The 15,683-nt window shown below is 51.9% G+C and overlaps 1 protein-coding gene across 2 annotated transcripts in view; it reads right to left on the bottom strand.

Annotated features, from left to right (window-relative positions):
• Positions 1-237: 237 nt before the first annotated feature.
• LOC102385137 (protein farnesyltransferase subunit beta) overlaps positions 238-15,683 on the bottom strand; it is a 16,595-nt gene continuing 1,149 nt past the window's right edge. Inside the window, exons 2-11 of one of the 2 annotated variants that reach the window (XM_025215228.1) lie at positions 12,409-12,481; positions 11,504-11,595; positions 9,238-9,384; positions 8,955-9,038; positions 6,256-6,342; positions 5,935-6,064; positions 4,921-5,053; positions 3,042-3,153; positions 2,209-2,323; positions 238-1,406 (exon numbers count right to left, since the gene is read on the bottom strand). In XM_025215228.1, coding sequence (XP_025071013.1) covers positions 1,278-1,406; positions 2,209-2,323; positions 3,042-3,153; positions 4,921-5,053; positions 5,935-6,064; positions 6,256-6,342; positions 8,955-9,038; positions 9,238-9,384; positions 11,504-11,595; positions 12,409-12,481 — 1,102 coding nt within the window. In that variant the 3' untranslated portion in view covers positions 238-1,277. The remainder of the gene's footprint in view (positions 1,407-2,208; positions 2,324-3,041; positions 3,154-4,920; positions 5,054-5,934; positions 6,065-6,255; positions 6,343-8,954; positions 9,039-9,237; positions 9,385-11,503; positions 11,596-12,408; positions 12,482-15,683) is intronic. The other variant, XM_025215229.1, reaches the window with a different exon arrangement.

The raw sequence follows: 15,683 nt of genomic DNA, 5'->3' as shown, positions 1-15,683 counted from the left end.
CAAAACCCAGCCAGTGCACCAGAAACATGATGCAGCCAGAGGCCCACAGCCTACGCCACTGCTGTGAGCCCAAGGCAGACTAAGCTGCTTGCTGCAGGGGGTATGAAGAACTCTCTACCACAAAGATCCCCTGTACGTGTGTATGCGTGTGTTCAAGATGTAGGGAATGACAGAAACTTGCCTCTTCCTGCACATGGGCCCTGGGGCTGCTGGCCAATAATTACTCATGGGACCTGGTAAGAAAACACATTAGCCTTTATTATGGATTTATTAGCAGAGGCAAGAAACGTTCCATCCAAGATGATGCAATTGGGTCCCTGGACAGATAAGAAACAGGCCTGTCCCTGTTTCACCCTGGATCCTGCTCAGGGTGGGAAATCCCACGTTTGTTGCTACAGTGGTTGTTTCTGCAGCTGGCCCCAGGCAAGGCGTTCCTGAAGTCTATGCTGCTTTGGAAACAGGCACATTCCCAGCTTTGACCTGACATGGGACAGGGATGGGGGCAGTGGACTGAATCCCAACCCCATCAGTTGCCTGTAGGACTCCTCCTGGCCTGGGGAGTTAAGTCTGGTGTGGATGAGCAGGGGGGCCAGCCTGACGTTGAGCGCAGAAACAGGAGAGACTGGTTAAACCACTGCAGCAGCAACATTACATCAGCTTCCTGGGCTGGTTGGGGCCAACTGGCAAGGGACCAGATGGATCAGAAAAAGCTCAGCTAACCCCAGCCATGCACAAAGAAGCCGTGCATCCTCTGCTCCTCTGTACCCGACTCTGCAAGCTGCAGCCCCGTGTTTGGTGATCAAAAGGCTGGAGCATTTCCTCCCAGCTCATTTACAGAGTCACCTCTCCACAACACTGTTGCCCAACAGGACACAAGCCCAGAAACCCAGGCCACTTCCAGCACACAGGGGAGAAGGCTGCTGCTTCCGTTAGAGGCTTAGCACAGTGCAAAGGAAATAACATATATTAGCTCTGGTTTATTGATGCTAAATGATTCACACAAATCATTATTTTAATTCATATGGAGGATTAGTGGGGCCTCTGCCTCTTCTACATGCTAGTGAGCAGGCTGCACACTCCCTGTGCTTACAGCCTGGTGCAGCGATTACTGAGCAGGTTATTTTTGGTATGGCTAGCATCCTGAGCTCTTGTGGGTAAGTCAAGAGGGGGCACACGCTCTAAGTTAGCTCCAAGAAGGAGCCCCAGGATGACTAAGGCTGGTCTGAACCCAGGGAGGATGATCCGGTGCCAGAGTCCATTCCATGGCACAGAGGCATCTAGTCTGCAGGCACTTCCTGCTCCGGCTCTAGCTCCGGCTCCAGGTTAGGGATGGGTTTCTGCAGGAAGTACAGGACAGCTTGCACAACCTTGTCTGGGGAGATGTTGTACACAGGATGCGTTGGCTGCTGTGAGGGGGCAGGAAGGATGAAAATGCCCACATTAGTGCTCATGCTTGCCAAGGTTGGATGCAGGCACTGCCAGAATGGGCAGAATCAGACCCATGCAATACCTCTCCACTCATTGCTTCCTGTATGAGTGCCCAGCACTGAGTGCTCTGCTTTCCAATAGTGCCTCTAGGGGGTGGAAGAGTGCTTCCATACAGCCCAGGCAGGCTTTAAAAGGTTTTTAAATCATGGCACCCCAGCAAGACATGAGACTCAGTGAAGGAGTCAGGTACCTGCAGTAAGAGCCCACAGGTAGCTCCCACCAGCCAGACCTCAATCACAAATAGGCTTCAGATCAGGGGTTCAGGGTCACCACGCAGCTGCCTGGCCCCCTACACAGCCAAACAAGGATGAGGTCTGTTCATGTCAGCCTTGCCCCTGCTGGTTGTTCCCCAGGGAACAAACCACACTCTGCACAGGGCCACAGCCCAACAAAGCGGCCAGGCACCTGTGAGGGAAGGGAGCCGATGAGCTAAGGGTAACTGCATCAAACTAGAACAGTCCCACCCGCAGAATATTTGGAAGCCCAAAAACATTCATGGGGTCTCCTGGGAAAAGCCTGTAGCAACAGCACCTCCCCTCCCCCATAGCGGAGGATGGTGTTTGCTGCACCCAGACCTGCAAAGATGGGGGAGGGGCAAGATACGCCAGGGCCTGGCAGAGGGGGTGGGGGAAGAGATCAAGGGGCCACACGCTGCACTGGCAAAGGGTGCAAGCATGCCCAGTCCCACTGACTGCCCGCCCAAACCCAAGGACCACTTACAAGGCGATTCTCAGGGACTCCCAGCACCACTTCATGTAGGAGCTCTCCGCTGCCAAAGTGCTGGGCTACTGACAGCCCACTCAGGCAGTAGCAGGTGTGGTAAAAATCCCGTGATCTGTGGCCAACAAGGGATATAGCTAGTAAGACCTTTTCCCGGAACAAAGCTAGCTCCCCTTGGCCCATTGCCCTGTCCCCTGCACCACATGAGCTTGGGTCACCATGCAAGGGGCAGGCTGCAGTTTTACCTGCAAGTCTATCAGGGATATTCATAAATAATACAACCTGATGATACCCACACATCAAAGCCAACTTCCCCAGAATCCCATGAGACAAGCCCACAAAAGCCAAAGTACTAAGAGGCATTTGTACTTGGCTAATATAAGTACAATTTGAGTGTGTGAGAACAAAGGGAGGGAAAGCTTATGCAGGCCAGCACCAACAAGGAGGCTGAGAGCTCTCAGGTTATTTTCTTTATACTAAATAAAAAACATTTTTAGTTCAGGTGATCCAAATTTCTCAACTGTTGTTGAATAAGCTGCATAGCAGAGGTGAATACAGCCAGTGGGCCTCAGCCCATGGGCTGTTAGCCAGCTGCTTCTTCCCTGAGGAGCACAGACAGCTGACTCCTCCTCCCTTGCCTGACCCCTGGCAATGACAGCTCTGCAAGCCACAGTTGAAAGGCAGCCCCTCCAGTGCTGGGCTACAGCTTGCTTTTAACCCCTGCTCTATACAGCATTTCCAGGAGGGAGGACCTGGTAGCTGGCACTTGGGCAGCTCTGGTATGGTTAAGGGTGGAGTTGTGGCTTTGCCACAACTCCCACAAAGGCACTCACTTGCCCGGTTTGTCCAGCAGTCCTCCTGCAGGACACTGGCAGCACAGCAGCAGGTACTCCTGCAGTGCCTGCTGGTCGAACATCCAGTGTGTCATGCTGAGGGCAGTGTCACCTGGGGAGGAGGAATAAGCAGCATGAAGAAAAACCCAAAGGGGAGGGAAAAAATGGTTCTAGTGGGTCCTACCCCAACATCAGTCAGGATACATAGACATGCACTGGCTCTCAGACAGGACAGGCTCCCCCTGCACTCGCCTGACTGGCTAGGGCTGTGCCAGGAAGTTTTGCCAGCCAGAAGCTGCCAATACATGCGCACACCCAACCTGGGTCTGCTGGTGCTGCACACCCTTGATATGAGACATCACATCAACAGGAGGTGGGGTGCTCTGTGGGCAGGAGCCCAGGGCTGACAGGGAGGCAGTTGTCCCAGGAGGGGGAGCTTACAGGCTGGTAGGATGGCAGTCCTCCCACACAATGAGACAGATCATGGGGTTCTGTCAGCATACATCAGATCTCTGCAGGGAAGCACGTGCTCGAGGCAACCAAAGTCATGCAGACAAGACCTCAGACTTAGCATAAGCAACTCCTTCTCCACACACCAGCCCTTTCCGTGGGTGAGCATCCTGTCAGTGCTTCCTGCTTTGTGAGCAGGGGACCTAGGTTACCCAGCATCCCCAGGCATGGCATCACTCTGACCACAAGAAGCATGTCTGCCCATGCCTTCAGTGGCCTTTTACCCGAGTTTAACTCTGTTTTGCTGCTTGGACTGGATTAGAACATTACTGGAGGCATTTTTAGTAAAAGGTCAGGAGCTGAGGCAGTCCTTTAAATAAGGAGCTGGGGCCAATTCAGGTGGTTGAGCAAGGACAGCTACTGTGGGCTTGGGGGAGGATGGGGAGGAATCCTGATGTTAAAATTGTTGCCCCAGGCCTGATGGGAGATGCGCTTTGGGTGCCTCGCTCACATCCTCCTCCTCTGTCTGGGCTGGCTGGTTCAACATCTCTCTTGCATCATGCACCCTGCTCTCTCCTGGAGAAGGTGGGCAGTGCATGCTGGGAGATGCAGCTGGGATGCCTCACACATTTCTCCTCTACAAGCCAGCCCTCCTTGGTCAGACTATGTCCCCGCTTCTTCAAGCTGAGGCACCCAAAACTGCAGAAGCACAGCCCAGTCCAAGTGGCCCCCAAGAGCCAGGATTCTGCTTTCCAGTCAGAAGCATTCCCATGCAGCACACACTTTTTGGCATAACTTCTCTTAGCTGGAAAAACAATTTTCCTGTAACCCCCTGCCCCCCAATTTTTCTGCATAGGTTTTGAGCTGCACCAACCCCACCACCCTGTCAGGGAGGGAGGCTATTGAGGTTGACAGCTCTGCAGCCTAGATAGCATAGCCTTCCCAGATATATTGGGTGCTGGCTACAGCTTAAGGGGTGTGCCAATGCTCCTGCTGACATCAAAACCAGAGATTCCTGGCTAGTGGGTCTTGCTCCTCTGCTCAGGGTCAGACTAATAATCACCATATCTGGGGTCAAAAAGGAATTCTGCCCCATGGTCAGGCTGGTATAAACTGTGGGGTTTTTTGCCCTCCTCTGTAGTGGAGGGCAAAGCCCTCTAACTCAGACCTCTTGAATGTACACTGACAACATTTTATAGAAGTAGGACATTGGCTGCTGTACCTGTGGCAAGTTAAGAGTCTGCATTGTGTCCAGACTGATGAGCATCTTGCATTGAGTTTAGATTACTGTTTGTATGGGATAGTTTGGATAGGGATGATCCTGCCCCAGTAGGAGGCTGGACTAGATGACCTCTGGAGCTCCCTTCCAGCCCTACTTTTCTATGACTATGACTACATCCTGCTTCGCTAGGACAAGAATCAGACTCGCCTCTGGCATGGAGTGCTCGGTGTAAAAGGGGCAGCAGGCCGGCTTGCCAGAAGGAGTAGCAGCCATCCACCAGCTTATTACAACGACCCTGGAAGCCCCCCTCAAAGCGCATCTGTCGGCTTGTGACCCAGTGCTGGAAGGGACAGACAAGAATGCATGTAAGACTTAGGAAGACACCAAGATGCAACTAATTTGGTGGTTCTGGCATCCCACTGATTAGTGCCTGGGGCATTTCCCTCCTCCTCTACCTCACTGAAAGGTGGAGGGGAGGGGGAAGGCAAGCATCTGGACAAGCCCCTCCACCCTTGCTGTCATGCTCCACAATGCACCACCTCCCTTCCCCAGGAGACTGACCACAGGGCATCACAGGAGATGCAGTTCCTGAGAAGCCCAATCCATAAAGAAAATGGGATAGGAGGTATCTGAGGTGCAGACCCTGCCAGGCACTGTAGAGACCTTCCCATACAGAAAGTGCACCAGCTTCTAGTTCTTCAGTTTTGACCTAGAAGTTTGAGTTTTCCCCATACAAAGGAAAAACCTTCCAAAAACCTAAATGTTTGTCAGAAAACCATTCTGACAGAATTCCTGACAGGTCCCAGATGTGCTCCTGCCACTACCTAGCTCTCAAAAAAACCTGCAGAAATACTACAGAGTGATGCACAACCGTGCAGGATCCTCTTCTGCAGGAAGGGTAATCACCTCCTTCCAGTAGCATGAGAAAAGGGCCAGCATTAAGGGTGCTAGGCTTTATTCAGCCACTCTTTCGCTCATCCTATCACATGGAAGACAGAAGTCCCAGGCAGTGAAAACACATTCAGGTCTCTACACTGACTCCTAGGCCTGGCCTCAATCCCGTAGAGGGGCAACTCTGCCCAGTCCACCACTCCTAAACTGTCCTGCAACACCATCACACCCCACCCAGACCATTTCGGGTGAAGTCAGAGATGACACAGGATCTCTTCAGTCCTGGAGTCCCCACTCCTGGAGTGTAAGAGCTCCTTGGAGCTCACTTACCAACAAGCTTTTCAGATTCAGCAAGTGCTCCTTCTTCAGGATGACCAATGCAGCTAGTCCACAGAAAGTGTACCCTCCGTGAGCCTCCATGCCAGGGACTCCACCAATGCCACCCTCCCAGTTCTGGCACCTGTCTCATCAGATCAGCAAGAGAACAGAATAGTCACTATAAGGCTGACACCTGAGGTTTCCCTTGTCTACAGGCCCCTCCCTCACAACCATCTGCACAGGCCATTGCCTGTATGCGGAGCCCTGTGGACATCCATGGGTCTGCCCCCATATGTCACAGTGCTGCTGGTGCAGCCCCAATACATTGCTCACCTGGCTATCCACACAGCTGTCCCTTCAAAGAGTGTAGGTGTGAAAATGTTGGTCAGCGAAGCCACTGAGGCAGCACAGTATGCACTCCTGGGGTTCACAGACAGAGAGAAAAGGCCATCATTACCCAGCTATTTACTATAGGGACAGGCAGACCTGGACCGTCTGTCATACAAATTCCTGCCAACCTTCCTGGGCTCCAAGTTCCCCCTGGCTTCCAAAATTGCCAATATGAGCCTGGCCATTGGGACAGGTCAGTGTTCTCCCTAGGAATGCTGGTTATTCAGCGCTGTCCCTTCCCCTTCCCCTTGAGAAGTTATGCTGGGGTCAATAATGTAAGTAGAAATGTTTGGCTCCCATTACCTGTGGATCACAAAGCAGGCTAGGGTCACTATCCCCACTATCCAGACAGTAAAAGCACAAGGAAGGGAAGTCACTGGTCACCAGCAGAAAAATAGCAGAGCTGGAAACAGAACCCATCTCTCCCAACTGTCAGCTCTATCTTCAGGCCTCACTGCGTCCCCATGCCCTATAATGCGAGCTGAGGAAGTTGCACTGAAGGCTTGAAACACTCTCAGCTCTTGCACTGGCAACTTGAGCAGCACAGTGGACGAAAACTCCACTACTATGTCCAGAACCAGAGCTCTGTCCAAGGTGGCAGGGCTTCTGGTGACAGTGCCAGGGCACAGGCAACCTGGCTGTAACAGTCAGTGGCAGCCAGAGCCCCAGCAGCTCCATCAGTGCTGTGAGCAGAAGCCCCGTAACTGTGGCCAGAACATCGAGGCAGAGCTTCCCACAATGGCAGCCTGCATCTTGGCATTTGCCAGAAGGCAGCAGCTCCAGCAACACCATGGGCAGAAGCTGCAGACCACTCAGACAGAGCTCACTCAGCTGGGTCTTTTGCCCCAGCGCTGGTCACAGCGGCAGGGCTCCTGCAAATGGTGTTGATTGATGCTGCCAGCCACCACAGGGAGTCCCACCACCATGTTCAGAGCTGGGACAAAAGCCTGTGGGCCTGATGGCCCAGGTCACTGAGCTCAGTGCGGTCCACAGGCTGTATGTTTGATCAAATTCTGCTCTGGATCAACTTCCTGGACAGCTCTGAACTCTAGTGCTTGCTTGTTGGCAAAGTTAAGCACTTGTCCAGGCAGGAGAATTATGATGCTGATACAATTCCCAGTATGTATGTGTAACAGAGAACCTCTGCCCCTGTTACCAGGGATGCTGGGGGAATGCAGGAAGCCTGAGGGCAAAGTGGCAGCACATGTAGCTGCGGAAGTGAACTGAGCCAGGGGCTAGAAAAGGGCAGGCAGTTAATGGCGGAATTAGCAGCCTTGGTGCAGGAGACAGGGTCTTGTGACCAGAAGGGGGCTGGGCTTGGGGCATATTAAGTCTAGCCTCTGGCCTGGGAGAGGGTGTTCTGGCTCTGGCTGCTGCAGGACACAGGGCTTCTAGTTGAGCTAGCTAGAGACTGGAGTCAAGCACACCCACCTGGAGACTTGGGGGAGTTTATGTTAGGACCAGTTAAGTCAGGGCTTTTTTGTTTGCATTCAACTGGAGAACTGGACTGTGGCTGCAGGGGAGGAGGCGGCCATGGGTGGGCTATATAGGAGGTACTCCCCTCTACCAGCACCAAAAGCTAGACCCAAGCTAAAGAGGTTGAGGCTGGCAGGGTGAAACTGGATCCCTAGGAAACGCTGCAGCCAATTCAGGGCCAAGGCTCAGAAGCTGAGGTCTCAAGCAGTAGACCAAGGCTGAGGATTCAGCTAGAGAAAAAGGGGGCCAAGGATGGGATTCAGCTAGAGAAAAAGGGGGCCAAGGATGGGATGCCTGAAGCCCCAACAGGTTCTTGGAAGCCTGTGGGAGTGCTCCCAAAGAGGAAGTGGCCTCAGGGAACACAGACCCCAGATGTGGGTTAGACACTGCAAAGACAGAACTGGCCATCAAAGAAAGCAGTAGGACTACTCCCAAGACCCTAGGGCAGAGCTTTCCAAACTTTTCATGTTGGTGACACACTTCTTAGACATGCATCATTTCGCGACACAGTAATTCAGTTCCGGGGGAGGGGCCAAGGGAAGCAGACGCGAGTAAGGCTGCTCCGTGGTGCCCTTCCGCAAAATTTTCTGCATTTCACACGACACACCTACACACTGCCACCGACACACTAATGTGTCGCGGCACACAGTTTGGAAAGCTCTGCCCTAGGGACTGCCTTCTCAGTAAACCAAAGTATAACAAAGCCATGGCAGGTGAAAGACTGGAGGCAAGGTGGGGCCAGAAGAGAGAGCCAGCAGGCAGGTTGGATCACAGGGGGCACCAGGTGCCAGACCCACCAGACACATTACAGTATGTTTATTCCATTATAAAGGGGCTTTGCTTTGGTCTAGCTGGGTGCATCCTTTCTGAACCACTAAGTTAATGGGCTCAGGGCAAAGTGTTGGACTTGGTAAGCTGATGGGACCCTTCTGGTCTAGGAATTTTGCAAGCCTATGTTTTACAGAGGGGAAAAGGAAGAAGATGGGCTTTTGACCAAAGGTTACAGTGTAAAGCCAAGGCAATGGCAACTCACCTCCTCCCTTGCACCCAGCAACCGTGCAGCAGAGAACCCAGGATCCCAGCTGGGAAAAGCACTACACTCCTGGTATTTCGCACATGCACACTCATGTTCAGGACAGCGCTAAGAAACCAGAGACCCTACTCACCTGACGTCAACCTCGCCTCCAATATGCATGAGGAAGGAGCCATCAGGCTGCTTCAGGGAATACAGATACTCTAAGAGCTTCTTCCTGAAAGGTAGAAAGGGCATCACTGAGGGTACAGTCCTACCACACACAGGACCCAACCCATCAATAGGAACAGCTGAAAGCCCCAGAAACACACACCAGTTGGGCTGATATACAGCTTTATAAAGGAACTTCTTTTGCTCCTCCCCCACCCCACCTCACCCCCAGTAGGCCCAGACACCCGAGGTCCAGACCGTCTTGCCTGTTGATGACATTGAATGCCTCTTCAGTACCAATGATGCAGAGAGCATTGACAGCTGCATACGTGGGTGCAAGATGTGGGTGTTGGCTGGGCCCCCCTCCAAAACCACCCTGGGTGCTCTGGCACTGGCTTAGGAACTGGCAGACACTGGAATCAGAAGAGGCAAGTAAGAGACAATGTTGGTTTTGAAAGGTCAAACATATGCATACATGATTCGACCCTTCTGGCACTTCAACTGGGTGACCTTAATCTCCCTGCAGGGAGAGAAACTATTTCAGCAGTCATCAAACCTAGCCATCCGTAGGCACAAGGTAAGGGATAGGTGTATGGAGCAATGGAAAATCCCAGCACCATCTTTGAAAAGCTAGGTAGATCCTGACTGAATGGGAGGGTTGGGCAAGTTATTCGCAACCCAGCTGGAGATGGTACCCACTGTACAGGATGGAGAGGTAGCAGGATATTGGGGCCAGAGAGTCAGGAGGCCTGCACTGGGAAGGAGCTGTCAATAGGGCCTAGCAGCATCTCAACGTGTGGAGTGTTCTCCCTGGATGCCTTCAATGAAGAGAGGAGTTGTCAGGCCATGTGGGTTGATGGGTGAGGGGTGAAATCTGAGCACACAGGGGCCAGTCTTTTGGTTCAAGAATGCTGGCTACAACCTGAGAAGTCCAGAACACACTTTGCCCAAAACAGACCCAAAGTGGCAGGGAAGGTTACAGGGCAGCCCCACTCCCCTTGTGCTGTAAGAAGCAGTTCAACATGCATGTCTCCCTCCCTGACAGTCCTCCATCAATGGGTGCAGGCTGCGTTTCAGTGGGAGGATAGCAAGGTGAGGTCCCAGGTCCATACACATGTACTCAGGTAACAATTGCACAGCCAAACTAAGAGTCTGTCCCCTCCAATGGCACTTTCTTCCACTTAAGTGCATAAAGCAGGTACGCCAGTTCAGGGAGGTTTCAGATCTATGTTATGGAAAATCAAGTCCTATGACGCTTGTGGACACAGCCTAGGAGCCCTAGCTTGGGTAGGAATTATAAGCTGCAGAGGGATCTCAGGCTTGAGTCAAATAAAGACAGCACAATGGTGCCTTCTGGCTATGAAATCCCTTCAATCCAGAAAGGGAGACCAGGAGACAAGAGACAAACCCCGAAAGACAGGATCACTAACAGTGAGTTTTATTAACGTACAACCAATGGCTCCTGTGGTGGCACAGTAGGGGGCGCTACTACGCAGAGCCACCTGCCTCTGTGCCAGGCCTAAAAACCTCGCTCTGGAAGTCTCCCACAGAGTGCCTGCAGCCAGCTGTCCCGCTTCCTGGAGAACACCCAGAGTAACACTGCCACTACCCGGGCACTAGTCTCTGTTAGTCTCTGTGCAGCCTGGGTCACACAGACCCTGCAAGCCTTGGGAGTGCTTTGCCCACTGGTAATATTTCTGGGTGCCTCTTTTAGCCTGAAGCATCCCAAGACAACCTCAGGTATGACTGAGGGAACATACACAGACAAGCTCTGCTGCTCTGCAGCAGTACAAGCTCTGCTGGCTGGGCCAGGAGCAAAAAAACCCAATACCTTTATTGATCAGGGGAAGAGGGGGATTTGAGGGGAGAGGGGGGTAGAACAAGGAAGTCAGAATACACCTTGAGCAAACATAATCAATCAGAGTCTCACACAGTCTTGGATGGAATAGTCCTTTTATAACATGTCTGCCTAGACATAAATCCTAACTCCTGGCTAATTTTCAAGTTTTTACTTACAGGAATTCATCCAGGAGGCAGCCTGGAGGCACTTTGCTTGTGGGCTTTTCAAAATGCCCACTGGAGGAAGAAAGAGCTCCCCCCTCCCCTCTGGAATTTATCTGGCCCAGTGACCTGGTTGACCAGCCTGAACCAAAAAGAAAGCAAGTGAGAGAGAGAGGGTACCTCTGAAATGACCCATGGGAGGGAAGAGAGGAGGATTTCTTCAGAATGTTAGGAGATGCCCCCCTCTCTCAATCACCCCACACAGGACTAAGGGCAGGGCTTGCCAGATCATGTTCTCCAGCCTCCGCTAAGCAAGACCACTTCTTTCACAATGGACACCACTGACCCTTCCTGGTTCAAAATACAGGAACTGGGATCACTCCATTATCCACACTGACTCTCTCCCAACTACTCTGTCTGGCCAATAGTATGCCAGACCAAGTGAAGGGGGTCTGTCTTTTCAGTTCCAGAGTCTTGTGTTGCAACAGGAATTTGCTACAGATGGAATGGAAGGCACCAAACAAAACTTACTCTGAAGCCACCGACTCCGGGATGGGCTCCTCCAGCAGCTCGAGACTGTGCAGGATCCAATAACACAACCAGGGACGGCTAGCATCCAGACACTACAGGTGGGGAAAGAAGACACCCATCAGGTCCCAGTTGATGATACAGACTGACCTTGTTACACTGGTGCAGGGAGATGAGAAGAGGGCTGCAGAGGACAAGCAGCAAGAAAGAGGCCTCTGCAGTGGAAATACAGCAGCAAGAAAAAAATACAGCTCTGCAGTGACAGTGGTCAATGTAGGACACAATAAAGGTGCAGAAGGAAAGAGCATAGATATCAGTGCCCATGCTGCCCTGGGAAGTGCAGTGAAAAGTAGCCCTATAAAAAAACAAATCAGGCAGTAACCATTTCCCATGCTGAAGGCCCCAAAGATGTTTTCCAGACCACATTCACAGCAGCACTCACTTTACTCACTACTAAAATCAAGCCACTTCTAGGGCATAACATTTTGGCTATTTAACTGCATGCAGTGACCCTCTGAAAATGTCCAGGGCAGAAAGCACAAGGGCAGAAAGCACTAAACTGAAATTAAACTGTCTGCCTAGAAAGAAGACTGGAAATTAAACAAAGTCAAGAACCAATGTTATTGATCCCATGTCCATGCAAGGGATGTGACAGCCAGTGATACAGAAAAACCAGTCAGCAGAACCGAGTGCTGCCTCTCTGACCTGTCCAAGCAGCCTTTGGCAAAACACTAAATGCAAGCCACATGTAAAGTGTGTTCAGCTGGAGGAAAAGGAAAGTGGGGAGGTGCTCTTCAAGTGGAGAAACAAGATGGATAGATTCCTGGTGTCCTGGTTCTGCACTGGTCCTGGAGCTGGCAGCAGCAGCTGATGACAGTGAGAGGGAAGAGCTGGCACCAAGCAGTTACCTCATAGGCATCTGTCAGCTGTCTCAGGCCTCTCTTCAAGTAGTGGAAATGCTTCTCCCGCTGCAGAACAAATCTGAAAGACACAGACCAAGAGCTCTTTGTTTCTTCATGCCACCTTTACCAACAGGATCACTGCTCTTTCAGTTCAAGCATAGTTTCATGGTTGGTAGGGTCGGAAGGGACCTGAGCAGATCATCAAGTCCGACCCCCTGCCATGGCAGGAAAAAGTACTGGGGTCAAACGACCCCAGTGAGGTGTTCGTCTAACCTCCCCTTAAAGCCCCCCAAGGTAGGAGCCAGCCCCACTTCGCTTGGAAGTGGGTTCCAGATCCTAGCCGTCCTGACTGTGAAGTAGTGCCTCCTGATGTCTAGTCTGGTGGATAAAATTGAACAATTAAAAACAATAATTAAAAAAAGAATCAGATTTTATTTAAATCAGATTTTTTTTTAGTTTAATCATTTTTTTTTGTTAAGATGCCTTTAAAAAAAAAAAAAAAACCTATATAAAGATAGTTTTAATTTAAGATACATTAAAAGCTCAAAGATATCATCATGGAATAAGGATTCTAACTTCTAATTATATACTATTTGAGACAATATAGTCATGAAACCTTTTTAGAAAAGTTTTATGGATAGGTCACAACAAGCCACAGACTATATTAAGGGCCCAATCTTATGAGCTAAGTACAGACAGTCAAAAAGCCTGAGGTTGAATTGATTCAGTCTTTGCAAGTTAATCTAAAATACAAAGACTAAATTGAAAACAGAAGTGAACAAACATTCACTTTTGATTCAGGAAATCAGACCAGAAGCCAGGGGCCACTAAAGCACAGCCCCCCTGGCATGTAGTCAGCATGGGCTATGTGTTTGCTTCCTCTTCCTGCTGCCCCCAAGGTCTCTGAGATTTGCAGTCCAGAGCCACAACAACAAGACTCTGCAGGGTTGCTCATCACTTCTTCTTCCTGCTTCCAGGTGCCTCTGGGATTTGTAGCCCACAGCTGCAGCCAGCAGTAAGTTTGAGCAGGGGAAGGAATGTTTAACCTCCATCCCTGGCCCCAGACCCCAGCCAGGGTTTGCCTGGGGGCCTCCCCCAACCTTGCAGACTGGGCTGCATTCCCATTGGGGCTTGTCCCCCACTCCCAACCCCTTTGCCAGCCAGCCCTCACTGCTTCAGCTACGGAACAGAGGGGTGGGGCCAACCCTGCTTTTTGGAGCAGATAGCACAGCCCAGCCCACAGCTGCAAAATGCTGGGATGCTACAGGACTGTGATTTAACTTGAACCAGAGGAAGGGGTCTGGGACAGAAGTTTCTTAAACTGGCTTGACCCAAATTAGCTAAGTCTGATGCTACATTCAGGCAGGTTTATCTTAAACCAGTTTCAGCTGTTTTGAAACCGGTTCTGAGCTTCTGTTCTGTTACAGGTTTAAACCAGTTTCTGATCACTGAGGGGTAGGAGATAAGCTATCAGGACACTTAGAAGCCGTAACAGCTGCAGCTGTCCCAGGAGCAGCCAATACCATCTGCCTGCACCATGGCATGGTGCAGCCCAAGAGGTGGAGTGAGTAGGGACAAGCGGAGCCCTGGGAGGTTTGGGGCACAGTGCAGCTTCTCTTCACACCAACTAAACATTCACTACCACCCTGTGCTTGTGTGTATTATCTGCTGTTGGTGAATACCAAAAGTGGTAGAAATGGGGGTGAGTACTGTATGCAAGGTAAGTCTGAAGGGGAAGGGGTGGGGGGAGGGGTGCAGCACAGCCCATCAGCTGCTCCCAGGGCTGCAGCAGGGAGCAAAGCAGAGGGAACTGTCAGTGGGTACAGGACTGGGGGGTGCAGCTCTTTTTACTACACCCCCCCACCAGGAGGGCTGTGCTGGGCTCTTCCCAGGGGGGCATGTGCCCCCGGATCTGCACGTGGAATGAGCAGGCGGCCAGCAGTGGCACTAGGAATGCAGATTGGAGGGGCTACAGCAAACTGAGGCAGCAGTAGTCCCCTCTTATCGCCATGGCCCTCCCCAAGCACTGGTAAGAGCCCAGTGCCACCACCAGCCCCAGCCTGCAGCGGCAGTCTGCACGCAGATCTGGGGGCACACGCCCTCCAGGAAGAGCCCAGCGCAGCCCCTCAGCCTACAGCCATCCCAGGTAGCACATAGCAGCAAGAGCCATGCCACACGCCACCCCCCGCGCACACACTGAGAGTTCCCTCTGCTTTGCTCCCTGCTGCAGCCCCGGGAATAGCCAACGGGCTGCACCGTGCCATGCCCCTCCTCCAGCCCCTTCCATAGTTCCAGCCTTACTCCCTCCCTCACTGCCGCGGGAACGTATCCCTATCTGTTACTTTATAAACTGGGCTCCCTTTATGTGAATTAGATTTATATGCAGTCTTCCAGGAAGGTGTGAACCACATAAATCAAGGGAAACCTGTAGTAAAAATCAAACGGATAACAACATATTTTAACTTTATTTTTAAATATATATATTTTTGTCCCGATTTTATTGTGCGTTTGGGTCATGTATATAGAGGTAATTGCATAATAGCTCAAAATGAAGTCTTACTCTTGTATATTGGGGTATGAGGTTTGTGGGGGGCTGTGGGTACGTGTGTGTGTGGATGTTGGTGGGTGGGTACAGGGGAGAAGGTGGCTGGGGGGGGTGTGTGTGTGTGTGTGTGTGTATGCATGTAACAGTGAGAGCCCCCCAGAGGCCCACTGGTGTGGAGGGGTGCAGTGTTTGTGGGGTGATTGTGTACGTGTGGAGGAAGGTGTGGTTATGGTGGGGAGTGCATGAGAGGCCCTTGTGTGTGCCCCCCAAAGCTGGTCAGCATTCATCCTCACCCCACAGCCTGGAGCCTGCACACCCTACAGTGTGGCTCCCCACCACTGCCAACAGTGGACAGCCCCAGCCCTGCCCTGCACCCACTCCCAACTCACCCCCACCAGAGCGGATAAGCTAGAACTTGGGCACAGCCCCGACCCGGCCTACCCCACACTGCCCACCCATGGCACATCCTGCTGCCCCCTGGGCATACAGTAGGAGCGGGGCAGATCCTTAACTCTACTGACTTTCTAGGTAGCCCAAGTGGAAGCAGCTCCTTCTGACTGCCACTGCTGCTGGCTCGAGCTCAGCAGTACTGGGGGGATCCGCATTGCACAGCCCTGACCCTGCATGCCCCGTGCCTGCTCTGGGCTCACCCGCCCAGGCTCAGCAGCAGTGGTGCTGGACAGAAGCTGTTGCTCAGTGTAGGAGAAAAGCGGCCTCTCCCTGTCATTGCTGTCAG

The sequence above is a fragment of the Alligator sinensis genome, unplaced genomic scaffold (assembly GCF_000455745.1).
Source record: "Alligator sinensis unplaced genomic scaffold, ASM45574v1 scaffold998_1, whole genome shotgun sequence".
Lineage (NCBI taxonomy): Eukaryota > Metazoa > Chordata > Crocodylia > Alligatoridae > Alligator > Alligator sinensis.
Note: the sequence above shows the minus strand (reverse complement) of the source record. Positions and strands in the feature narration are given on the sequence as shown.